Source organism: Rhizopus delemar, genomic scaffold, assembly GCF_000149305.1.
Source record: "Rhizopus delemar RA 99-880 supercont3.9 genomic scaffold, whole genome shotgun sequence".
Lineage (NCBI taxonomy): Eukaryota > Fungi > Mucoromycota > Mucoromycetes > Mucorales > Rhizopodaceae > Rhizopus > Rhizopus delemar.
The window spans coordinates 1,634,309-1,658,069 of record NW_027137835.1 but is presented as its reverse complement, the minus strand read 5'-3'; the positions used below and the strand labels follow the sequence as shown (position 1 = coordinate 1,658,069).

Here is a 23,761-nt window from a genome sequence, read left to right as displayed (position 1 = left end):
TCATCTAGCAGAAAAAAAAAAAGAAAGAAATCTATTGGATTAAAAATGAATTCCAGTTTTGGAATTCTAACATTGGCTTTCCTAAAAGGTGACTGAAGCGTCTTAGTAAAGATAACCAGACAGAGGGGCGGATTTTGTATCCCCCTCCTCTCTATCCAAAGGTATGCATCCATCCATCCAACAAGTAAACTGCATGCTTATAGATCCTTTTCGTTTAGTACCAACATGGAAGCTGTCCAAACATTTGGCCGCAAGGTAAAAAAAGATAGCTTGGATGAAAGCAAAGAGAGAAATATTAAATATATCTTATTTAGAAAACTGCTACTGCCGTTGCCCACTGTAAACGTGGACGTGGTCTCATTCGCATCAACGGTTCTCCTCTTGAGCTCCTTGAACCTGAGATCTTAAAGTTCAAGGTTTACGAAGTCATCCTTCTCTTGGGTGAAGAACGTTTCGCTAATGTTGACATCCGTATTCGTACTCACGGTGGTGGTCACGTCTCTCAAGTGTATGCTATCCGTCAAGCTCTTGCCAAGGCTATCGTTGCCTTCTACCAAAAGTATGTTGATGAAGCTGCCAAGAAGGAAATCAAGGAAATCCTCATTCAATATGACCGTACCCTTCTTGTTGCTGATCCTCGCCGTTGTGAACCCAAAAAGGTAAAAATAAATACAAAAACGTTTAGAATTATATTAATACATATTATCTAGTTTGCTGGTCCTGGTGCCCGTGCCCGTTACCAAAAATCTTACCGTTAAGGACAGCCCTATTCATTTTACGTTGGGAATGGAATTATCAACAGCTGTTATTTATCTTGTTTCATTAGAGTTTTTCTCTTTTGTTAAAATAATAAAACACACTCTAGTGAAAACAAAATGGTGGAGTAGAAAATTACAATTGAATCAAAGTCATGTAAATGCGTTTACATTGCTGCTGTCTGATAAAAAAAGAGAATGTGTGCTTGTGAAGGGTATTTGATTACAAAACAGGAAATTAGTCAGTCTAGTTAGTGTTACAAATATATCTTTTCAAGTGTCTCTATAGCAACCTATCTTTATTCTATCTAATTTTAACAACTACTTTCGAGAATTCATCGTTTCAAGCATAAAGTATCATGTGCAATATGAAAAGGCTAGTCAAATGAAGTCGTGATTTTTGTTTGTGTGTTGTCATACAACATTAAATCACGGGTGACCCTTTTATGTTTTTTTCTTTTCTACTTGTTTACACCATTTTTCAAGGTAAATTGTCTATTCAGCGGGATTATAATTTAATGCGGTGACGAAACTATCAATTTTTTTTATAAAGAGAAACATAAGAGACCATAGTTTAATCTTTTTCAAGCAATTAGAATAATGTCTACTGTAAGTAATGTCTTTATTTTTTTTTTTTACTTAATATTGGGCGATTCTTTTTTTTTTGTCTTTTGATAAACACTATAGCAAAAAATAAAAGAATGACATTTTGCCTAGCAACTTCATTTTATAAAATAATAAAAAAACTTTTCTAACCATTTTTCTCTTCATCTTTAGGAACGCGATAATAATGTCTACATGGCCAAGCTTGCCGAGCAAGCTGAGCGTTATGATGGTAAGCTTGTATAAATTTACAAAGCAGCCTGTCTTAATATTTTTTGAAATAAATAGAAATGGTTCAATTTACCAAGGAAGTCGCCAAGGTAAAAAAAAAAAAAAAGCTATGTTTCTTGATGCTGGTTAAAGTCTTATATATATTTTCTTCTTTTTTTAGATGGGTGCTGAATTAAGTGTTGAAGAACGCAACCTTTTGTCTGTTGCTTACAAAAATGTTATTGGTTCTCGTCGTGCATCTTGGAGAATTGTTTCTTCAATTGAGCAAAAGGAAGAAAGCAAGGGTAACAGTGCTCAAGTTGAAAAGATTAAAGCCTACCGCCAAAAGATTGAAACCGAACTTCAGGAAGTCTGTAAGGATATCTTATCTGTTTTGAGTGAAGACTTGATCCCTGTTGCTGAAGGTGGTGAATCCAAGGTCTTTTATTACAAGATGAAGGGTGACTATCACCGTTACCTTGCTGAATTTTTGACTGGTGAAGCTCGCAAGGAATCTGCCACTGAAGCACATGAAGCCTACAAGAGTGCTACTGATGTTGCTCAAACCGAATTGGCTCCCACTCACCCTATTCGTTTGGGTTTGGCCTTGAACTTTTCTGTTTTCTATTATGAAATTCTCAACTCACCTGATCGTGCTTGTCATTTGGCTAAGCAAGCTTTCGACGATGCTATTGCAGAGCTTGATACCCTCTCAGAAGAATCATACAAGGACTCTACACTTATTATGCAATTGTTGAGAGACAATTTGACATTGTGGACATCTGATTTACAGGATGGTGAGTTGATATAAAATGCATAATTTAGCAACGTTTACTTAACATCTAAATTATAGAATCTGATAAGCCCGAGCCTAAGGCTGAAGAAGCCGAGGAATCAAAGTAAAGAGGGAGCTGAAGACAACGTTGTAATTTGAATTTCTTTTTAAAAATAAACAAATAAACAATAGGGGAACTCTCATTGAAAATTTTAAAAGATTCACCCATCCTTATCGCATTTTATAGTTGCTTCTCAACGATTGAAATCTGAGTAACCATAGTAGATACGAGGCATTTACTAATCAAGTGTAAAAAATGATTCGCAATACATGAAGTCTGCTTAGAGCCTAAAAATATACACACACCAATGTTTTGTGCAAAAAAAAAAAGTTAAATGCAATATGCTCTTAGTTGTATTGTAAGCAAGTAATAGAAAGAGAACTGCCTCTCCCTTTTTTAGTTACTTACAAAATTTTTTAAGTGATTTGGTTGTATAAAGAGAACAGAAGTAGATTGTTTAAAAACCACATCAAAGCGACAGGAAAAAACGTACAGCATGAGTCTTAATCTTGGTACTTGAACCATTCTTTTTTGATACAAACAATTAGGATGGTGTTACTTTGAAAATCCCTAAATGTGTCAAAATAAATATAAAAACATCTTACGTTTAAACAGGAAATTTTATTCAAAATAAACTTCATTTAGGCGCATAATATTCAGTGCATATATTGCTTTCGCCTGAGGCAGATAAAAAAAGAAAAAAAAGAAAAGGAGGCTAAAATCCCTTTTGGGATCAAAGGTAAAAGTGATAAGGGGTGATGAAATAATGGGTTAGGTGTAAAATACATTAGCTAGAGGAAGGAGAGAAAAGCCAACCAAAGAGTCTTTGCTCAAGGTAGGGTGGCAGTGGAGACGGAGCTTTTTCATGGCATAGGCAGTCGAACTCGTGGAAGATGGTGCAGATAGTAGGCCATCAAAGAAATCGAGGAAAGGGCTGCTTGAAAGAAATGTGACATTTGGCTAGGTAATTTGTTCAAAAGGAAAGACAAAAGGTCGAATGTTGTTTCAGACAATTGTAGTCGGCGGTGCATATTAAGGCAGTGAACAAAACGGGACTTCATAAGTGTCTGTGAAGGATGGAAGGAACATGGCCTGAATGTACTACCAGGCAGCCGACGCACATGGCGACTTTGTTCTATTCTGGCCATTAGTAGTCACAAGATAGGGTCCAAAGAAACAACCGGGTGACATTGGGAAATGAGTACAAATTTACGGGAGGAACGATTTTGACAGAGATTGTCGGAACTGTAATTGGACCTTTGTTAGAGTTCGCTTGTCTAGAAATCAAGAAGGGTCAGGCATTTTTTCCATAAAAGTGACTTTGAGAGTGCATACCATTGTGAATTGCTATTAGAAAGACGGATATAGTACAATAAGCGAGAAAGTAGGGTGCGATCTGAAAGCGTAAAGGAGCAAGATTAGAGAATGTAGGCACGTTCTTACATGGAAATTAGTTTCGTAAGGTTCACTGTTTAATACACTTGCATGAGTTTTAATAAACATAAAAAAAAGATGCCAAGTAATTTAACACAAAAGCAGAGATTGTAATTTGTTGACTGAAGGGATGATTTTAAACCTCAGTAACACCAACTGATATCTAACCTTTCTGCTTTTTATTTGTTCTTTTTTTTTTTCTTTTTTTTTTTTTTTTTTTTTTTTTTGTAAGCAAAGTTAAAAGAGATGCTTTTTGAACAATCCGAGCTGTAAGAAAAACGGGTTGGTTTTTTGTACTACAATTTATGCTAAAACTAAACGATGACTAGACGAATAACAAATGAAGCATATCTTTTCACACCTCTTTATGAACCAGCCAAAGGAACTCCCTCATCGCCTTCAGTAGATACTTTAACTATTTATAGGGATTCAGGAGAATTACAATTGAATGGTAAAAAAAAAAGAGAGAAATCTTCCCTTTGCTGTATTTTTTTTCTTATTGTTTCAATAAGCAGCACCTCCAGTCCAGAATTCTCGCATTCAAAAGCAATTTGTAGTTTATGGCATTTTTGGTTTCATTGAGCTGCTTGCAGGTAAAGCAAAAACAAAAAGAAAGTACATTTGAGATTTGCTTACAGAATTATAAAAAAAGGCGAATACATGATTGTCATTACTGGCTGCAAAAAACTAGGTACGCTGATGCAAGACTGTGATGTCTACCAAGCAACAACTTTTCAAATCCTGCCAATTCCACGTAACACAAATGGTCTATCAGTTAAACAATTAGAAGACGAACAGACTTATATTCACTTACTACAAAACCATTTAAAGAGTAACGGATTTTATTTTTCCTACAAATACAATATCACACTTTCTATACAAAAGCAAATAGAATTATCTGCGAATAGTTTTAACGATTGGACAAAGGTTGAAGAAGGGAAAAATGAGATATTCAGATTTGATTCTAAATAAATTTTATAGGCAGATGAACGATTCTTTTGGAATAAGTATCTATCTACTAAAATCATCACTGCAAGTCAAAAGATGAAAGCAGGGCATGACGTAAGTATTCTATTATGTTGAATCATGAAATGAAAAATGACCATATATAGCTCAACAAATTTATTTTGCCTGTCATACAAGGATGTGAGGACTGCACAGCTTAGCAGAAAATTAGTATTAAACTTCTTTCTATTTAGTTGTTTCTATAAAGTCAGCTGTGATTAACAATCGTTCTGTTACCTTCGCATTAATCAGTCGACGTAGTCAAGAACGTGCAGGAACTCGTTACTTTTCAAGAGGACTCGACGAACAAGGTAGTGCATCCAATTTCGTTGAAACAGAGCAGCTTTTGTTATGTGACCCCTCTAAATCGCTCGTTCAAACCAATTCACTCTGTCTTTCATATATGCAAACGCGTGGCTCGGTACCTGCCGTTTGGCGACAAATACCAAACATACGATATACGCCTTATCTGTGGATCGATTCTGATTTATCAAATGAAAAAGTGATTGAAGCTTCTAGATTTCATTTTGAACTACAAGTCAAGCATTATGGTCCCCAAATTCTAGTCAACTTGGTCAATAGGAAAGGTTATGAACATCCTGTGGGTGAAACATTTGCTAAAATCATTAATCAACTAAAAAACCCAAGCTTAAAATACATACATTTCGATTTCCATCATGAATGTAGAAAGATGAGGTGGAATAGGGTTCAGTTACTGATAGATCAACTTGAACAAGATTTAAGACAGCAAGGGTAAAAAAAAAAAATAAGTTTAATTTATATTTATCAACTGAATATAGATTTTGCTTTTACGATATGACAAATCCTTTGGAACCAAAATTGAGACAGAAACAAACATCAGTTGTAAGGACAAATTGTATGGATTGTTTGGATAGAACCAATGTAGTTCAAAGCACAATTAGTAGATGGGTGTTGAACAGGCAATTGCGAGAGGCTGGAATCTTGCAATCGACTGAAGTAATTGAAAATGATGAGCAATTTATGCAAATTTTCAAAAATAGTAAGAAGATGCTTCTCTTCTCCTGTTACTGTTGTTTACTAATTGGCTTCAAACATATAAAATATAGTGTGGGCAGATAATGCTGACGCGCTTAGTGTATCTTATTCTGGGACTGGAGCACTCAAAACAGATTTTACAAGGTATGAATACATGCAAAAGTTCACTGCGCTTTTTTCGGCTTTATTTATTCTTCACATTTAGAACTGGAAAAAGAACTTATATAGGAGCAGTTAATGATCTTGTAAATTCTATCCTTCGCTATATAAAAAACAATTATTTGGATGGTTCTAGACAAGATGGTATTGATTTGATCCTTGGAAAATATAAGGTGATTCCCATCACAACTCTACAAGGTCAACCTAAAAGTCCTTTCCAACTTTCCCCTACATTTATATTTGTAAAATTTACTCCACTTTATTTTTTACTATCCATATTTTTGTTTTGCACTCTTCTTTTCAAGCCTGAACTTATGGGAATAACCTCTTCGCTTTTTCACATCATTTTATTGTCATTCTTGTTTGCAGCTATATTGGCTTCATGGTCTTATATTCAACAACATGGTACAGAGTTTGTGAATTGGCCAAAGCTCATACCTTTATCTTTACCTAAGATAGAAGATAGACCTTTGGAAGTGAACAGTAACCAAGAATATGTCTTCTCAAGACATACGCCAAGACGAAGTAGTGCAGCCAATTTGAATGAATTAGAGCAAGGATATGAACTACCTGCGCTCAAAAAGACTACTTAATATTATTACTGTGTTATTATAATAATAAACAATTCAATTAGAAGTATTCTAATGCAGAGAATGATTTAATGCATTTGTGGGCGTACAAGAATTAGTGGAGTATATATTTTGAAAAGCAGCTAATAAAATTGTAGTTTGATTACAAGAACTCTTTTTCCCTTTTTTTTTTGTTATCAATGCATATGAGTAACTACTATTCTGTATGAATTTAAGTTAAAAGTCAACAGTTTTTTTTATATAAAAGAGAAAATAACAGCTTATAAAGGAACAAGGCACAAATTCCGCAAGAGACAACTTAATGACGAATGAGAGCATAGTGTCAACGAATGCCAAAGTAAGAATTGGAAATTGTATGAAGTAGAAGGGGTTATTTATGAATAATATATGTTAGACAACAGAAGTTTCTGGCTTAGTAGATATGAAGAAACTAGAAAGAGAAATAAATGAGATTAGAGAAAATAGTGGTCAACGACCTTATACAGACGTATATAAACTTATATAAATACATAGTAGATTAATGTAGTTACACACCTTCTTTTCAAAGGAAGTAGAAACAGCCGATCCATTCAATAGGTTATGGAGCGTAGTTGAACCTATGATGGACAAATTATCCAATTCAATTACCTATCCAGCATCATCTTTTGGTAGTATAAATGAAGAGGAAGAAGACGAATTGGAGAGTGCGGAATTAAATCGAATAAAAAAAGAACTGTCGGATGCACTGCACGACTCTTTGCCTTCAGGAGCAGATGATGATGATAGGTAAACTAGATATGAAGAAGCAACCGAAACATCAGTAATTTACATATTTGTGATTCAGGATAGCATTGGAAGAAGCTAAAAAAGAATACGAAGAGCTGCAAATAAAATTAAAAGAATTGAAAGATTACATTCAAGTACTTGAAAAGGTGACGCTCAAAAAGAACAGAGGAATCACCTGTATTGACCACTTTTTTACAGAAATCTATTGATAATACCGCTTTGAAGAGTAGTATTGTTCAGTTTAAAAATAATGTACATAAGCAAGCAAAACTTTTATTACAAAATCAAGAACATGCTCTTATGACACGTTCAGCTATGTCAGCAGGTCGAACGACTCTAGGTCATAGTACAGCAGAGATGGGTAGGCCTAGATAATTTATCACATATTTACGGTGTAGATTTAAACCGTAAACTTAGTTAATAGGATAAAAGAGTTAGAGGAAAGCAATCGAAACTTGAAATTGCAAAACCGAAAGTTAGATGCATATATGGAAAAATATAGAGAAAGATTTGAAAAGTTAAAAGAGGGAGCAAAGAAGAGACAGCAAGATGCATGAGGACTTTATTTACTGTAATTATATTTCTCTGCCCAAAGATCACACACCTTTCTTTGATGGCCTAGGTTTGTATGGTCTAGAGTGTTGGTATTTAATAAATTGCCTTGTTTGTGGTCCATTTCTGTTTGGTTTTGAGTCAGTTCAAGGAACATGTGGAGCCATGCCATTGCATTCCAAACAGTAAAGTATTCTTCAGTAACGCATTCTTTGGCTCCTTGACTCATACGTTCACGCAATTCATGGTCGTTAAATAGTTCAAAGAGCTTATTGGATACTTCCTCAACATCACCAATGGGAACCAGGAAACCATCTACGTTGTTTTTGATTTGAAGAGGTATTCCGCCTGCTTCATAAGCAATCACAGGGACACCCTTATGAAGAGCCTCGGTGACCTTGACCTCAAAGCCTTCACGATGAGAAAGTTGAAGAGCAACATAGGCACCACTAAGAACCATGTTGAGCAATTGATCGGAAGCAGGCAAACGAACAGCGATAATGTCGCTAGCAATAGTAGCGTATTCTTCCGAGTTCATGATTTCTTGAACTTGTTCAAAAATAACTGTACCATCTGGATCATCGATGCTTCCATGTCCACAAATGATGAGCTGTGGGATAGAAGCATCTTCAAATGAGCCATCCATCTTGGTACGTAATAATCTGTATGCTTCTAAAACATCTGGAATACCCTTAGAAGGATCAAATCTTGCAACTTGTACAATGTAAGGACGATACCAGTCAACCTCATTGACACCTAGGTCTACGCATACACGATTGAAAACTGACTGATAGTAGTTCTTACACCATCCTGTCAAAGGCTTATTCAAACCATCCAAAGGATCCGTAGCAGCAGGCAAGAGTACAACACTACGCGGAGGTACAACACTAGGCACAAAGTTCTTAATAGGATGAGCAACAAATAGGTCTGCGTGTTGAATGAAGTTCCACAAGAAGCTATATTTAAAAAAAGCGTGTGAACATCAAGCAATATTTAGTAAGACATGTATTTACTTCCAAGTTACTGCTTGAGGTCCTTCAGGAAACTGCTCAATTAAATCTGATCGAATCTCAATATGAGATCTAAAAATAATTTTCGTATTGGGAGCATGCTTGCGAATGTGGGGAATGATACCACAAACTTAACCAGTCATTAATAAAAAGAAAATTTGTTGCTATTTTTACGTCAGTTTACCTTGTGGGTCATCAATAACAATCACGTCAGAATTTTTAATGGGGCCATTGTCATCTAGCCAAAATCGTTTAGCATTTTCATCCGACCAATCTATAAACGTTTGCATGTCTTCTTCAGTTAAACAAACGTCAGGAGGAGCAACTCCCTGGAGGACATTATGGAATTTTCGTTTTGTTATATCAAATACTTCAGGTTTGGGGCGGGCCACGTACCCTTCCAGAAAAAAGAAAATAAAATTAATCAGTCTGTGGAACAACCAGAAAATATACTTACAATGAACATCAACATCAGTCAGGTGCAAGAAACGGAGCAAAGCATGACGCATAAGAGCCACTATAACAAGATTCATCACGGTAAAGCTTTTTGTCTAGTAATTATACTGCCATCTAACTTACCTCCGCCACCTTGAGGAGTAGAATTAAAGAAAGACACTCTCAATTTCTTTTCTTTGAATTCATCAGCCATTTCTTGGAATACTTTCCATGTTTCTTCACAAACAGTACTTTTGTACTCTTTTATGTTTACTAATTTAATTTGATAATTAAAGTCAACTATTAAAACAAAATTGTTAGATAAAATAAAGAAAAGTAGGGTGACATGTTGTTTAGTTTATTTTACCTTCAACCTAAAAAAAATAGGAAGTGTAAGAATGTGCTACTAACTTTAAAAAGAGTATATGGTAACTTACTTCATGCCGGTACCCAACTGAAATACGGGGCAAATTTCCGGGGTAAATAGGACTCAACCTGAAACGCTCTTAGAACAGTAGTTTTTATGTTTGCTTTATACTACTTACCACATTACTGCTTTTCTAACTGCAGCACTTGCACGTTCATCAGAAGAAGGACCATGTGTATGAACGCGAAAGGGAATGGCATCGATCTGCTTCCAGAATTCGCTCATCATACTCATCTCTTCAGTAACAACAAATGACCTGCTCTTCAAGAAGTCTCTAGCAATATCATACGAGCAAGCAATCAGTTGAATCTTGTAGTTTTGAGCCATAGAGTAAAGGGAAACAATATCAGTCAACTTCGTCAAAGCTTCTCTGATCATTTCTTCAGCTGTCTGAGTGGATGGGTCATGACGAACGAGTTCACCTTGGTAGTAGTCAGTAGTATAAAAGCCATCATGAACTGAAATAGAGTAGTAGCTTGTTGTTTCTTCGCGAATCTCAATATCTAAGCCAAGGTAGACTGGCATAGGAATATGAGCAAGCGAGAATTTACGAAGAGAAGCTCTTGTAGGTACACGCGTAGGATTAGGGGGCATTGTTATGTAATTTGCACGTCTATTATAAAACGAATAGAGAAAAAAAGAGAAACAAGGTTGCTTTTTATATACTAAATAAAAATTAAAAAAAAAAAAAAAAAAAAAAAACTCAGCAAGTATCATTGCTGCATAAAAATGACAAAAAATAGTAAGCGGGTATTTCCGAACGAATATTTCTTAATACATTCATATGCAATTTTAAATCTTTTCTCTTTTGTCTTTTTTTTTTTTTTTTTTTTTTTTTTTTTTTTTTGTTTTGTTTTATTATATTGAAGAATAATGGGAAACTCACAATCACAAACATCAAAAAGTATATTTTCATTAATCAAAAGAAAAAATCTAAGTTCAGTAAAAGCAATTAAGCAAGATGATACAGAGGAATCTGAAGGACTAGATTTCCATAAAGCAAAAAACAAGTCACCTCCTAACCCTTCTTTACCACCTTCACCAATATATACTTCAAACGATGCACATAATACAAAAACAGTCATTGTAAATGGAAGAAGATACCAGAATTTTAATACAAAATATATTTTACCAAATGATGATGAAGAACAAGATCGACTTGTACAAGCGGTACATGTCAATGGAGAAAAAAATTAAGCTTTATATTTTTAACGTGATTTTTTTTTTGGCGTAGCATTTTATCTATAAACATTTATTCAATGGCAATTTCTCAGCTCCTGTTCGTGGTCTATTGTCGGGCTCGGTATCCTCAGCTAGACGGGGTTCATCGGGATCAAGTCAAAGTAACTGGGAAGACCTTCCCCCGCCAAGGGTACTGGATTTAGGATGTGGGAATGGTACCTGGATACTTGAAATGGCAACAGAATTTAAACATGCCCATTTCTATGGTATTGATATATCACCAAATTATCCAACTGCGATTAAACCACCCAACACCTTCTTTATACAATATGATATCCTAAACCCTAAAGGGTTGCCTTTTCCAGATAGTTATTTTGATTACGTATTCATGCGTCAAGTCTACACATGTTTTTCTTCTTCAGATTGGACAGTAAGTAATCTCATTATATTTCATAAAGCAAACAAAAAAAAAACTTATTTGTCTCTCAAAAGACAGTTGTTAGGGAGATTAAAAGAGTAGTGAAACCAGGTGGCTTTGTTGAATTTCGAGACATTGATCCTATTTTAAAAAATATCGGTCCCACGACGTACAAACTATTTGAGAAGTTTCCAGAAACGATGAAGAACAATTATGATGTTGATGTTGACTGGGCCAAAAACATGTATAGCTGTCTCCAAAAAGTAGGGCAAATGACAGACATGCATCAAATTGTACGAATGCTTCGATCCGGAAACTCAGGTCCCATTTGTCACACAATGAATAATTCTCTCAAATCTGGACTAAATAGTTACCGTTATTTTTTCCAAAAGAATTACAACCTTTCAAGTGAAGAATACGATAAAATAACAGAGAAAATTGTGAACGAAGCAATCGATTATCGTTCTTACTTTAGTTATTTTAACTGTTGGGGCCGTAAACCTCTTTATGATTGTCATTTAGCACAGAGTATCAAGACTCAATCAGACCCATTAGAACAAAATAGACCACAATCGAATAGCAGTCATCGTGCTTCTTTCAACTTACCACCATCCCCTACAAGTCTAGGTGATATTCAATCATCAGATGAAAATCATATATTTGGTCAAGATAGTGTGTCTGATATTAATCAATTCATTCAAGGATATGAAGACTAATTTATTTACATGCATACAACATATTTATTTTCTTTACTTTCTTTACTTTCTTAATACTTCAACAGAGAATAAACTAGGGCATTTTAATGGTTGACGCTCTTCATCCATATCAAACTTTTTGTTGTTTACTTTTTTATCTATGCTTTCAATCACTGACATGACTGCAGGTGCATTCACTAAAGATGACTCAACATCTGGTAAATTAATTCTTAGTTGCACTGAGGGGTAAAAATCTCTGTTATCTTCTCCCTCATTGTCTTCATCATCACTACTATTATTGCTACTATTATCACTACTATCACTTCCTGGATCTTCTGCTAAAACAATTGTAAATGACATTCCACTCTCTATGAGTCCTACACCAGGATTAAGTGGTGAAACAGCAAAAACAAGTTCCATGAGTCGTCCAATATATTTACATACTGAAATTCCTTTACGACCCACCATGGCCTGAACAGCATAAAAGATTGGATCAGGTACCGCTCCACCTTGGCGAAAGGCTAACAAGACGGCCAAGATGGCTCTTTCGTGATGCAATAATCCAGGCACGTTAGCCAAAGGGCCGCCAGCAAGAGGCATATGAAAAGCAACAAAGGCACGCGTTTCTTTAGGATAATGAGAAGTCAGGTTAGATAAATGAATGGCAGCAGGTAACAGGCGGTGTAATTGCAAAGGATGTCGTGGATCAAGGTAAATTTCAGGTAAGGCGTTCACAAGAATGTCATAAATCGCATCAAATTCGGTTTGAGAGAGTGTAAACTCTGATTTTGCAGCATAGGCTTTTACGCCTTCTAATAAGGATCCTTCTGTTTTTCTTCTGGTGACAATAATTGATAGCAAAAGCCTTGACGAACTCCACCTTCACTGAAATAAACTCGTTTAATCTTGAATACTTGAAGTATAGCGCTTACAAGGAAGCAAGAGGCAGGTAGCATGGACGCTCTTCTTTTTGAAATACGGAAAACTTTTAGTTTGCTCATCAAATCCTGAGGCTTCTTGTTTCTATAATGTTTTGCTAATCGTTTTAGTTCACCACCTGACATGGAGTAACCATTGATGATTGGAATAGGATACATTTGTTGACGATTTGTACTTCTACGTGGCATGTATGTATCTTGAGCCTTGATAGCCATGGAAAGATAGCCAAGTGCTCGAAATCCGCCGCCACTCATGTAAACCTCGTATCCATCTTTACTCCACAAAAAGTGTGGTAAATTGGATGCATCATGCGCCTTTTGTAATTCAGAGACAACCTCATGAAACAGTGCATCTATTTCCTTGCTAGATTTACACTTGGCCAATCTTCTCTTCAAAGCCGCGGCACCGTATGGAAGTGAAACAGGATGCTGTGAAACACAGACATTGTCAGAAATGATTGCATCTAGCTTCTTATCTGGTGGGGGAGATGTCATAACATAGCTAACTTCCACTGAACCGCCTCCAAGATCCATTGTCAATCCATTTACATGATTATACGAACCTAATTAAAAAAGTGTCAATACTATGTTTAGAAGCTAAGCTATCATCCTATTTTTATTTACCGACAATCCCTGAAGCGGATATCAATGCTTCTTGCTGCTTAGTCAACAAAGAAACAGTTAAACCTGTAGCTTGATAAATACCATCCAAGAACTCTTTCGAATTGACAGCCACACGTGTTGCTTCAGTTGCAATCACCTGAATATTGCTAATTTCAACACCTGCATCTCGACAAATTGTTTTGAAACGTTTGAAACTTGTAATGACTTGATCAATGACATCAGCTGGGATGACGCGTTCGTCACCTTGAGCATCAAGTAGTGCGATAGGAGCTCTTTCTTCGTATGCAACAGGTAAATGGCGAGCAAGTGCACTTACAATACCAAAGCGAATGCCGTTAGAGCCCATATCCACTATTCCAAAAGGTGCGCTGATTGTTGCCATTTTATGTAATGTTATAAAAATAGAAAGAAAAAAGTACAAATTAAATATTGGTAAACTTTCTCTTTTTCTTATTTTATTTATAAAAGTCAAAGTTTGAATCTTCTTTCTTCACATTAGCCTTATATCCCTTCTCCAAATCCTTACTCAAGATAACATAACGATTCTTTCTCACAGCATGCATACCAGCTTCTTGACAAATGGCTGCAATTTCTGCACCAGATAATTTATCAGGTCGTGAAACAACTACGTAAATAAAAGCATTAATTATCATTTTTCTCTTTTTTTTTGTTAGGTGCTTTACAATCTTCTAAGTCAACTTCTTCAGACAAGTTCATCTTTGATGTAACTGTTTGGAAAATAAGACGTTTTTGACGACGATCTGGTGTAGGGAATTCAATCTTTCTGTCAAGACGTCCAGGACGTAATAAAGCAGGATCTAGCGTATCTGCACGATTTGTAGCCATGATAACTTTTACATTTGAGGTTTGATCGAAACCGTCCATCTGATTAAGTAATTCAAGCAATATGCGTTGCACTTCTCTATCGGCACCTGTTTGAGCGTCAAAACGTTTTGTAGCAATGGCGTCAATTTCATCGATGAAGACAATTGAAGGAGAATTTTCACGAGCTAATCTAAATACATCACGAACCATACGAGGACCTTCACCAAGATATTTCTGCACAAATTCTGATCCAACCACACGAATGAAACTAGCTGTTGTATGGTGTGCCACCGCTTTCACGAGCATTGTTTTTCCTGTACCTGGAGGACCATACAAGAGAACACCCCTTGGTGGGTCAATACCGATTTGACGATAGAGGTCAAAGTGAGTCAAAGGTAATTCCACTGCTTCACGAATCTCTTGTTTTTGAATATCCAAACCACCCACATCAGAATAAGCTACATCAGGTTTCTCATCTGCTCCCAAAAGTGCAATGCTGCTGTCAGCTTCTGGTGGTAAGACATCAACAAGTGCGTTTGAATGACGATGTAAGGCAACGGAAGAACTTGGCTTCAATAATTCGCGGTCTATTGTACTGAGAATACGGACAACATAATTGGAGCCAGTTGTGGAGCCCACAATACCAGTATGTTGATCAATAGGTTCCAAAAATTGACCAAGCACAAGTGGAACTGACTTGATACGTTTCACTTCCTCTTGCGCTCGGACGAGTTCTCTCTTTAAATTCTTTTGTTCATCTTTAATATATTCTTCTTGAAGTTCAATAAACTCTATATCTCTTTGAAGTTTCTTTAATTTAACATATAAATCTCTTTCTGATAGATCTTCAAGCTGTCCAACTTTAGGAAGAATGGTAATGTTGATGTCTTTAACCTGAAAATGTATGCACGTTAAATATTTGTTCCATCCAGACTACTTTGCTTTATTATTATCTTTACTTCTTGTTTAACTTGAATCCCAATCTCTTCCATGATTAAAATGAAGTGGTTTTGTTTTCAGTAAAGAAAAAAAAAAAAAAAGAGAGAAAAATATAAGGTGGGCAACGCGTCTGATAACCTTAAAGAAACGTCATCACTCAATTGAGTTGAAATTCCGCCCATAAAAACTTTTGATGCTCGCAACAATGAGCATAATATTTTGTCTGATACAGTACTTCCATCGTCAATTGGACATTTTTCTGAAAATGCTGGCCGGAATTTAGAAAAATATTATTGCTTTTTTCAGCTAGTTTGATCCAAAAAAGAAATTTATTTACTCACTTTTTCGAAAATAAATTGGTCATAAAATGTACAGCCAATCTTTTATATACAAATACATTTTTTAATTTCGAAAGATTTTTTTAATAAAAAAAAAAGGATATTTAATGAACATAACCATATATACAAAGGTGGCTTTAAAAAAGTATACAGCGGAGAGAAATAAGAATGCTTTAACTTTTTGAGAAAAACAACAAACGAAAACAACGATCATATGTTGTTGCTTTGTTGAAATGTAGCAGGAGAAGATGAAATAATTCATTATGTTGAAGAGAGAAGGACATGATGGTTTCAATTAATTTAGATCAAAGAGAAAGAGGAGATATTTGCTTTGCGGCGCTTTAGGTTAACCATGTCCAAGTTATTATCCTCCAAAAGTTGAGAACTTTTGTATCGAAGCTCGCATTCATATTGATACACATGACCAATTTTTTTAACGCATCAATCTTTGGAAGAAGGTCCGCCAAGTCATCAATTGTTCTTGGTACATCAAATGGTAAGATATCTGTCATAGTAACCTCAGGAAAAATATCTTATAAAGTACACAATAATTTTGAACCTAACTGATTGAATAGATATTGCTTTCTTGTTTGCTTCACTCAACATGAGGTTGCGGGAAAAAGTTGCCAACCTAACCAAGTCGACGAACGCCAACTCCTTATTGATTTGAACAACTGAAGTTTTTATTTCGCAGTAACCTAGAGTTACGCTTTCAGCTTTTTGGGGAATACTAACTATTATGCCATCAGGTCTTGAGCTTGTTGTGTTTTCTTCTTGTATATTGAGCCAGATGAAGTGCTTATTTTCGCCAGGATCGTAAAAAAGAGGAGAAAAAATTAGATCCAAGAAATTTTTTGTTAATACGAGTTCTCTGACAGTTCCCAATCTGGAATTCCTTAAACAACCATATATTGCAGCAGCCACACCTTGATGCATGTTTTTCATTTATCAATTATCTTACATACTTTTGCTGACAACAATATTTAAAACATTGTCCTCTTCATCTATCAATATTTCTCAATACCTTTTTGTTCAAAGAAGCGTTCCTGAATACGCTAATGAACATTTGGCCAGTATCCCAGTTTTCAGACAAAATATAATTTGACACTTGGTATTCCAGTATTGGTATTCATCATACCAGTTAGATCAAAAGTCAGACTCATATTTATAAGAGGAATAATACTACTGTTTTTCATATCCCAACGAGGCATTGGAAGCTTGTTTGTTGCTAAAGAAAACGCGTTACTTCATATCTGGGCACTGTGAAACAAAAACGGTAAAGAAAGGAGTATCCAACGTGTCAGTATCATAAGGCTTACCTTTTGGTGAAGCATTAGAATCAAATGGAGTAACTACTAAAAACAAAGGAGAGGAACAAAGAAGCCTTCCATTAAGTCTTTTTTTAAGTTGTTAAAAAATTATGGCTGCTGCAATATATAGTTGTTTAAAGAGATTTCATTTTCAGAAAAATGTCCAATTGACGGTGGAAGCACTGTAAAAAAATTCTCAAATTAATGAGAATCGTATCAAAAACAATGAGAGTATTCTCAAATACTCCATGAGCTTTTTATTTTATTTTTAATTGAAGGCTTATTGACCTTTGATCAAAAGCAAAATATTTCAACTGAAGACAATAAAGTGATATGAGCCGAATACTATATCATTAAATTATTGAAAAAAAAAATACATTACTTTAATATCAAAGCCTCTTTTAGTTATAATCAAAATCAGTATGGGCTTTGGGTTTCAAATCATTATCCCTTATAAAAACGATGAAAAAACAAAAGCATCGTTAGAAATGTAACAATAATAGTTAAAAAGGAATTTTTATATTTATCTGTTCGTGCATGAAATTTAAATCTATTAATGGTAGATCAAATCATAGGACTATGATTGATAACGCTTTTATGCATTTATTACATATTAAAAAATGGTGCCAATCTGGAGCAATTAACGGGATATATAACGTCTTTAAAAAAATACTGTATTATTTTAATAAACACAAGCATTGTTTGTATGAACGTAGATAACTTGAAAGTTTATCTCTCTATGAACTCTGTAGAATTATGTTTAACCATCGGTATTCGTTATTTGGTAGTAAAAAAAAATTGTAAGATTGGGAACATACTTATTTCAATCTTCACCGTTGATGAGTTTTTAGAAATGATCAGAATATATTAGTATAACCAATTGAACATTTATTAAATTGTCAAAAAAAATCTTTACTTTTACCCTAATTCTTTTTATTTTAACAAATTTCAAGATTTCTTTTATCAAAATGTTTAAATTAGATATTTTTCAACTTATTAAATTAATACAAATAAAGAAAAGAAAATATTAGTCTGTTCATAAATATGTATTGAAATTGCTCTATTTAATAATCAACTCAACGCCTGATGTGCTAGACATGATGTATGAAGTCAGTAATAAACCAAGTCATACTATCAAAAGACATTGTGTTTACAAAAGAATCTGCATGTATTACCTCTTCGGACAAGCTGTCTGGCATGGGTGATTAAGTTGTCATTCACGATGTGCAAACTTATTGATTCCGGCAACCAATGATTTACCATAGTTTTATCTTCTGCTAAGCCCTTTACGCAAGATGTAAATTATTCTTGTTCTATGCTTCTTGATTGCTACTGCACCTTCTTCAAATGCACAACTGCATTTAAATCTATAAATTATTTAGGCTTCACTCACTGTTTTTCTTCTTAGTCTCCTTTTCCTTTCGTTTTCATTTACTTTTATTCTATTATTTTTTGTTTTTATTCTTTTTGCCTTCTTCAACTTATATTTATTGGCCCTATTAATCAGAATGCTTGCTGCTATTCTCTTATTTTTATACTCTTTATGATTTTATCCACCATACATAATCTAAAGGTTTAAGAGACTTGTATATATGTTTGAACTATTAAGTATGTTTTAGATGTTGGAAGGTGGGCATAAACTACTTCTAATTCATTCTTTTTTCCCCTCTATTTTTGCACACCATGTGGATCCTGTGACATCCTAGTATTCTTTTAAAGATATTCTTTAAACTTTGTGAGCCGCTGATCCATTGCCATAATCCGCAATAAAAGCCTGATGTTTACTGGTATCTTAACGATATATTTTGAATCTCTTGTTTCTAGAATTTATTAAAAGCTTTTTTTTTTTTTTTTTTTTGAAAAAGGGATATTTATTTCATGAAAGAATTGTATATACCACCTTTTCAAAGTTGAAAATTTATAACATTTTAGTGATACACTAGTGTCATCTGCTCAGCATTGTAGTATCTTTAGTGGCTAACGTCTCCAAAGTAATTTATTTACTTTCAATATCAGAAAAAAAAATAGTATTGGGCGTGAATACCTTCATAGATTTCACAGAATGAGAAATTCATTCCAAACTCTGCACTCTTTCCATATATGATTTGTACTACCATCACTAAGATTGTTTGACAACTATATAAAGGATATTACACAAATAATGTAAACAATTACAACGTGTCATTTTTCTTGTTTTGATACAGCCAAAATGGAAAGAAAATTCTATGAGGGTACCCAGAGGTTCTATGGAAGTTAAATGTTAGTGCCATTGACCAGTTTTATGAACAGAATAACATCAATTAGTAGGTTGTAGGATATGTTGCCTTTAATCTTATAGAAATATAAGCTTAACCTTTTTATATTTGTATATTGATAAAAACATGACAAATCGGAAGATTTTACATAAAATTACGTAATTACATTTTGATGACTGTAAGACTTAGATTAAGTATTGTGTCAGTTGAAAATCAATGTTTATATGCTTAGATAAATTAAAATCGCCTTAAGGCCTTAAATGTGTAATTTTCTTCTGAGCCATTTCATTAAGTGCATGCTTCTATTTTTATGGACATAGTAAAAGATCACCGGTAGTGATTGATTTTTTAACGTTTGCTGTTCTCTCATAAATAAATCTCAGCATCCAGTAGTAAATTAAGCATATTCATCTTCAAGATCGGTAAATGAAGCTGCATGATTATTATTGGCTTCCGATTCTTAGCTTATTTTTTTCAAACCTGATGACTGTTATTTATGTTTTAAAAACAAACAGTAACTTTTACTTATTATTTGCATTTATAACTAAATGTGTTCCTTTTCTAATTATTGAATTATAAGTAATATTCTTAATATGTGCTAATTTTTTATTTTGTATCATATATTTTGCTTGATCTTATTTCCATTTGTCTCATAAAGAATTCAAATACAAAGATTTCTTGGATATGCTCATAGAATGAGCAATTGGAAAGCACATTTTTTATTTATAGCTGCTTTATGCACTTTTTTTTTTAATCATATTATGAGTCTTATTTTTCATGCTTTAATGAACAAAAAAAAAAAAAAAAAAAAAAAGTCTCCTGTTTAAGGTAAAGTGAAAAAAAAAAAAGATATAAGTTGGAGAGTCAAAAATTGTAGGAGAAGTCAACTTTGCATTGAATCTGTCAATTTTATGCCCTTTGGTTGTGATTTACATTAAGTAGATGAAGTTTTGTATTTTAGCATGTATGCTGTATCATAATGAAACCATATTTAATAATAAGAAAAGACCTATCAACAAATATTCATAATATATATAAAAGACTGAAGAGTGTATTAATAAAAAAGTCATATAAACACTCTAATCATAACAGAAAAGCCCCGAACATATAAATATAGTAGACTATTATTCATTTGACAGAATATTATACATCGCTTTATATCCAAGAATAAATTAATTTTCCAAAACACTTTTTTTATTGGATGTTTTTATTTTTTTTATTTTTGCAACTCAATAATTTATATGGTAAAAAACCTCCTTTGATTTTATAGTATAAATTATAAAATGTTTTCTGCAAAAAAGAAAAGATTTATAGTAATTTTTAAAATATTTTTACTTGTTTTCAGAGTAATAGAAAGCTCTTTGCTATATTTATTTATCAGATTTGATGTATAAGCAATATCATCACAGTGGATTCCATTTTTAAGGTTTTCAATTTGATTTTTTCTTTAGTTATTTCTTCTACAAACTCACTGGCTTGCTTTTATGGCTAATATAGCTTCAAAAAGATTTTAGGATATATTCTCACTTATTATTAATACACTTATATATTATAGTTTATCTATACGCAAACAAAGAATTCAGTTAATCATGAAGGCATGTCAGGCTTATCTCTCAAGCACTAAACCCAATTAGCCTTCCTTTTTCTATGATATTTTTTTTATTCTTATCCTTAGTTAGTATTATATTTTATGAAAGGAAGAAAAATAGTTGTGCTTAAAATTTAACGTTATATAAAAAATGCAAAATAAATTCCATATAAACAAATTTAATTAATATAATTCGAGGCCAATAATGTAGGAATAAAAAGGAATTACCTTTTTTTTATCTTTCGTCACATTTCTCCCTATGAATCTGATGGAGTTATAGACTAGTCGAAGAAGATAGCTTAATAAAGGTGGAGATCAGAAGAAATAATTGCAAATTTTCTCATAAGGGAGGAAGCTAAAAAATATGGTTTAATGATGGGCTAACTTTTGAAGAGAAAGGAAAGATAGAAAAAATAGAATTTACCCTATTTTCAAAATAGTTTTATAATGTTTTATAAAGGAAACTTGTCTGTTTTATTTTAATTGATATTTCTTTACAAGATTTTCTATAATACTCATTGTTCTTAATTCATTTATGACTTTACATAAAAAAAAGCATCAGTTTTATTTACGTAAATATCTAACTTGAAAATTTGGCTTAGATTAAACAGCCGAGTTATTAAATTTCTTTAGTTTCCAACATATAAGCACCTGTTAAAGGAAGCAAAGTGACTTGTAGAATAAAGAACGCAGATGTAATTTCAAAATCATGAAACCCACTAGTATTCAAGATACTGACTATTACGTATTCTCCTAAAAGAATAAATTTTTCTTGATCGTTTGTTTTGCAAAGAATTATGTTTAAAAATACATAATCTGTATATTCAAAGGTTCAGAAAATGCTGTTAATGCTGATAAAGTTAAAAAGTAATGGTATATACAATTTAATAACTTAATAGTTAAATGTTATAAACTTTGTAGAGCCATCAAGGGTTATAAAAGTCTATAGAGAGTTCTAATAGCTCCCTATTTAATAAGCATATTGTGCACCCATTGTGAAATATGGCAGCATTTATGCTATTTCATGTCATAGAGTATTTATTATATGACACCAATTTACATTATAATCCTGAAAAGAATCTTATGAAGGATTTTAAAATGAAGCTTTATCATGTAATACATAAATCATGTTATGCAGCACTGTAAGTATTTTTTTACTATAATTTCAAAAGATAGGCAAATATAAACAGAGTCCAGGATGTTTTGCTGTCGATATGATCATATTATAAAAGGCAAGTGGGATGTTATACTTTGTGTTTAACTGGTTACTTATATGGCATAGGCATTCATGAATACATGTATGTTCTCATAAATCAAATACCAAGCTATAAAAATGCAAAGTATTTCGTAAAATACTGGATGTAATAAATTATATCAAATAATTTTTTATAGAAAGAAGTCAGCCGTGAGAGCACGACATTAATTTTATTAATATATTGATATCAATCTGCGTTAATCTCTGAATAAAGTAAAATGTATCAAATCAAGAAAACTGTTCTTTGTATAAATGTATCTTGTAATTTGAAAAGAACATTTAATAAAATATAAACTGTATCTTTAAAGAAAAAAGATTGGCAAAGAGAACAAGCTGCATGCATTTAATTGTTTGTGCAATCGTAGAAGGCATAAATAAATAAATTTCATTGGTCAAATCTTCCTCACTTTTTTAGGTTACTGGGGCATTGAGTTTGTTACTTTTTCTCTTTTTTCTTTTCTTTTTTCAGGGCAAATAAGAAGAATGAATACTGAGTTTGATGATGTATGTTTCGATATATGCATACAAATTACTTGTTATTAATTCCTTTTTCTTAGGTGCTAACCAACCAACCTGTCGTCATAGATAATGTAACTCATTTCAATATAATAAAGTAAAGAAAATGAAAGCTAAACTTTTCATCTCTTTCAGGGCTCCGGTGTCATTAAAGCAGGTTTTGCTGGAGAAGAACAACCAAAATGCTTTTTTCCATCCATGTAAAGTAAACAAACATCATCAACAAACCCTCCTTTTTTTGTGAATTAACCTTTTTTAAGGGTGGGTCGACCAAAACATGTGCGCATCATGGCAGGTGCAGTTGAAGGAGACAATTTTATTGGCAGAAAAGCTCAAGAATTACGTGGACTTTTGAAGATTAGATACCCAATTGAGCATGGCATTGTTACTGATTGGGAGGACATGGAAAGAATCTGGCAATACATTTACACAGATGAACTCAAAACGCTCTCTGAAGAGGTTAAACACGATATTTAATAATACCATGCAAAAATTAAACTAATTTATAGCATCCTGTCTTGTTAACTGAGGCACCCTTGAACCCTAGAGCAAATAGAGATACAGCAGCTCAAATTTTTTTTGAAACATTTAACGTTCCCGCTTTATTCACTTCTATCCAAGCAGTATTGAGTTTGTGAGTACACGAAAAAGAGAGTATATATCAGCATATTTATTGCCTTACTAATATACAATATAGGTATTCTTCAGGGCAGAACAACTGGTATCGTACTTGATTCATGAGATGGTGTAAACGCATGCTGTACCTGTATATGAAGGCTTTGCTATTTCCTCATGCTATTCGTAGAGTTGATATTGCAGGGAGAGATGTTACTGGAATACCTAACAGCTTTTGTAAAGGAGATCCTGGTTATAACTTCCATACAACAGCAGAAAAAGGGATGTTGGACCGTATTATTTAAGGAAAATCATGGTATTATTCGCATTAAACCCACGCTCAAGGAAGAAAAAAGAAACGAAGTTGATTAATGAAAATGGATTTTAATGTTTGCATGACGGAATACATCTTACAGGGTATGGTATATAAATCTTTTTATCCCTCTTCTTTACCTTTGTGTCGAT

The 23,761-nt window shown here is 33.6% G+C and overlaps 9 protein-coding genes across 9 annotated transcripts; 6 read left to right on the top strand and 3 right to left on the bottom strand.

Annotated features, from left to right (window-relative positions):
- Positions 1-225: 225 nt before the first annotated feature.
- On the top strand, positions 226-758 carry RO3G_11710 (40S ribosomal protein uS9; the record flags this gene model as incomplete). Its single annotated transcript, XM_067666294.1, has 3 exons — positions 226-255; positions 315-659; positions 711-758. 3 exons carry the CDS (start codon positions 226-228, stop codon positions 756-758), a joined length of 423 nt encoding a protein of 140 aa, XP_067522395.1.
- A 597-nt stretch (positions 759-1,355) lies between these two features.
- On the top strand, positions 1,356-2,471 carry RO3G_11709 (14-3-3 family protein epsilon; the record flags this gene model as incomplete). The annotated part of the gene is made up of 5 exons (XM_067666293.1): positions 1,356-1,364; positions 1,533-1,590; positions 1,647-1,678; positions 1,750-2,365; positions 2,422-2,471. The coding sequence occupies 5 exons, from the start codon at positions 1,356-1,358 to the stop codon at positions 2,469-2,471; spliced, it is 765 nt and encodes a 254-aa protein (XP_067522394.1).
- Positions 2,472-4,159: 1,688 nt separating this feature from the next.
- Positions 4,160-6,612, top strand: RO3G_11708 (uncharacterized protein; the record flags this gene model as incomplete). Its single annotated transcript, XM_067666292.1, has 10 exons — positions 4,160-4,289; positions 4,396-4,431; positions 4,491-4,612; positions 4,820-4,900; positions 4,951-4,984; positions 5,038-5,596; positions 5,644-5,864; positions 5,932-6,004; positions 6,156-6,261; positions 6,325-6,612. The coding sequence occupies 10 exons, from the start codon at positions 4,160-4,162 to the stop codon at positions 6,610-6,612; spliced, it is 1,650 nt and encodes a 549-aa protein (XP_067522393.1).
- A 298-nt stretch (positions 6,613-6,910) lies between these two features.
- On the top strand, positions 6,911-7,583 carry RO3G_11707 (uncharacterized protein; the record flags this gene model as incomplete). Its single annotated transcript, XM_067666291.1, has 4 exons — positions 6,911-6,946; positions 7,004-7,096; positions 7,136-7,374; positions 7,433-7,583. 4 exons carry the CDS (start codon positions 6,911-6,913, stop codon positions 7,581-7,583), a joined length of 519 nt encoding a protein of 172 aa, XP_067522392.1.
- Positions 7,584-7,936: 353 nt separating this feature from the next.
- RO3G_11706 (uncharacterized protein) lies at positions 7,937-10,392 on the bottom strand (the record flags this gene model as incomplete). Its single annotated transcript, XM_067666290.1, has 7 exons — positions 7,937-8,882; positions 8,940-9,008; positions 9,111-9,210; positions 9,394-9,453; positions 9,516-9,671; positions 9,835-9,866; positions 9,917-10,392. The coding sequence occupies 7 exons, from the start codon at positions 10,390-10,392 to the stop codon at positions 7,937-7,939; spliced, it is 1,839 nt and encodes a 612-aa protein (XP_067522391.1).
- Positions 10,393-11,598: 1,206 nt separating this feature from the next.
- Positions 11,599-12,114, top strand: RO3G_11705 (uncharacterized protein; the record flags this gene model as incomplete). Its single annotated transcript, XM_067666289.1, has 1 exon — positions 11,599-12,114. The coding sequence occupies one exon, from the start codon at positions 11,599-11,601 to the stop codon at positions 12,112-12,114; it is 516 nt and encodes a 171-aa protein (XP_067522390.1).
- Positions 12,115-12,156: 42 nt separating this feature from the next.
- RO3G_11704 (uncharacterized protein) lies at positions 12,157-14,037 on the bottom strand (the record flags this gene model as incomplete). Its single annotated transcript, XM_067666288.1, has 3 exons — positions 12,157-12,893; positions 12,974-13,594; positions 13,656-14,037. 3 exons carry the CDS (start codon positions 14,035-14,037, stop codon positions 12,157-12,159), a joined length of 1,740 nt encoding a protein of 579 aa, XP_067522389.1.
- Positions 14,038-14,110: 73 nt separating this feature from the next.
- Positions 14,111-15,472, bottom strand: RO3G_11703 (26S protease regulatory subunit 6B; the record flags this gene model as incomplete). The annotated part of the gene is made up of 3 exons (XM_067666287.1): positions 14,111-14,280; positions 14,339-15,374; positions 15,440-15,472. The coding sequence occupies 3 exons, from the start codon at positions 15,470-15,472 to the stop codon at positions 14,111-14,113; spliced, it is 1,239 nt and encodes a 412-aa protein (XP_067522388.1).
- Positions 15,473-22,969: 7,497 nt separating this feature from the next.
- Positions 22,970-23,415, top strand: RO3G_11702 (uncharacterized protein; the record flags this gene model as incomplete). Its single annotated transcript, XM_067666286.1, has 3 exons — positions 22,970-23,140; positions 23,191-23,315; positions 23,379-23,415. 3 exons carry the CDS (start codon positions 22,970-22,972, stop codon positions 23,413-23,415), a joined length of 333 nt encoding a protein of 110 aa, XP_067522387.1.
- Positions 23,416-23,761: the final 346 nt, after the last annotated feature.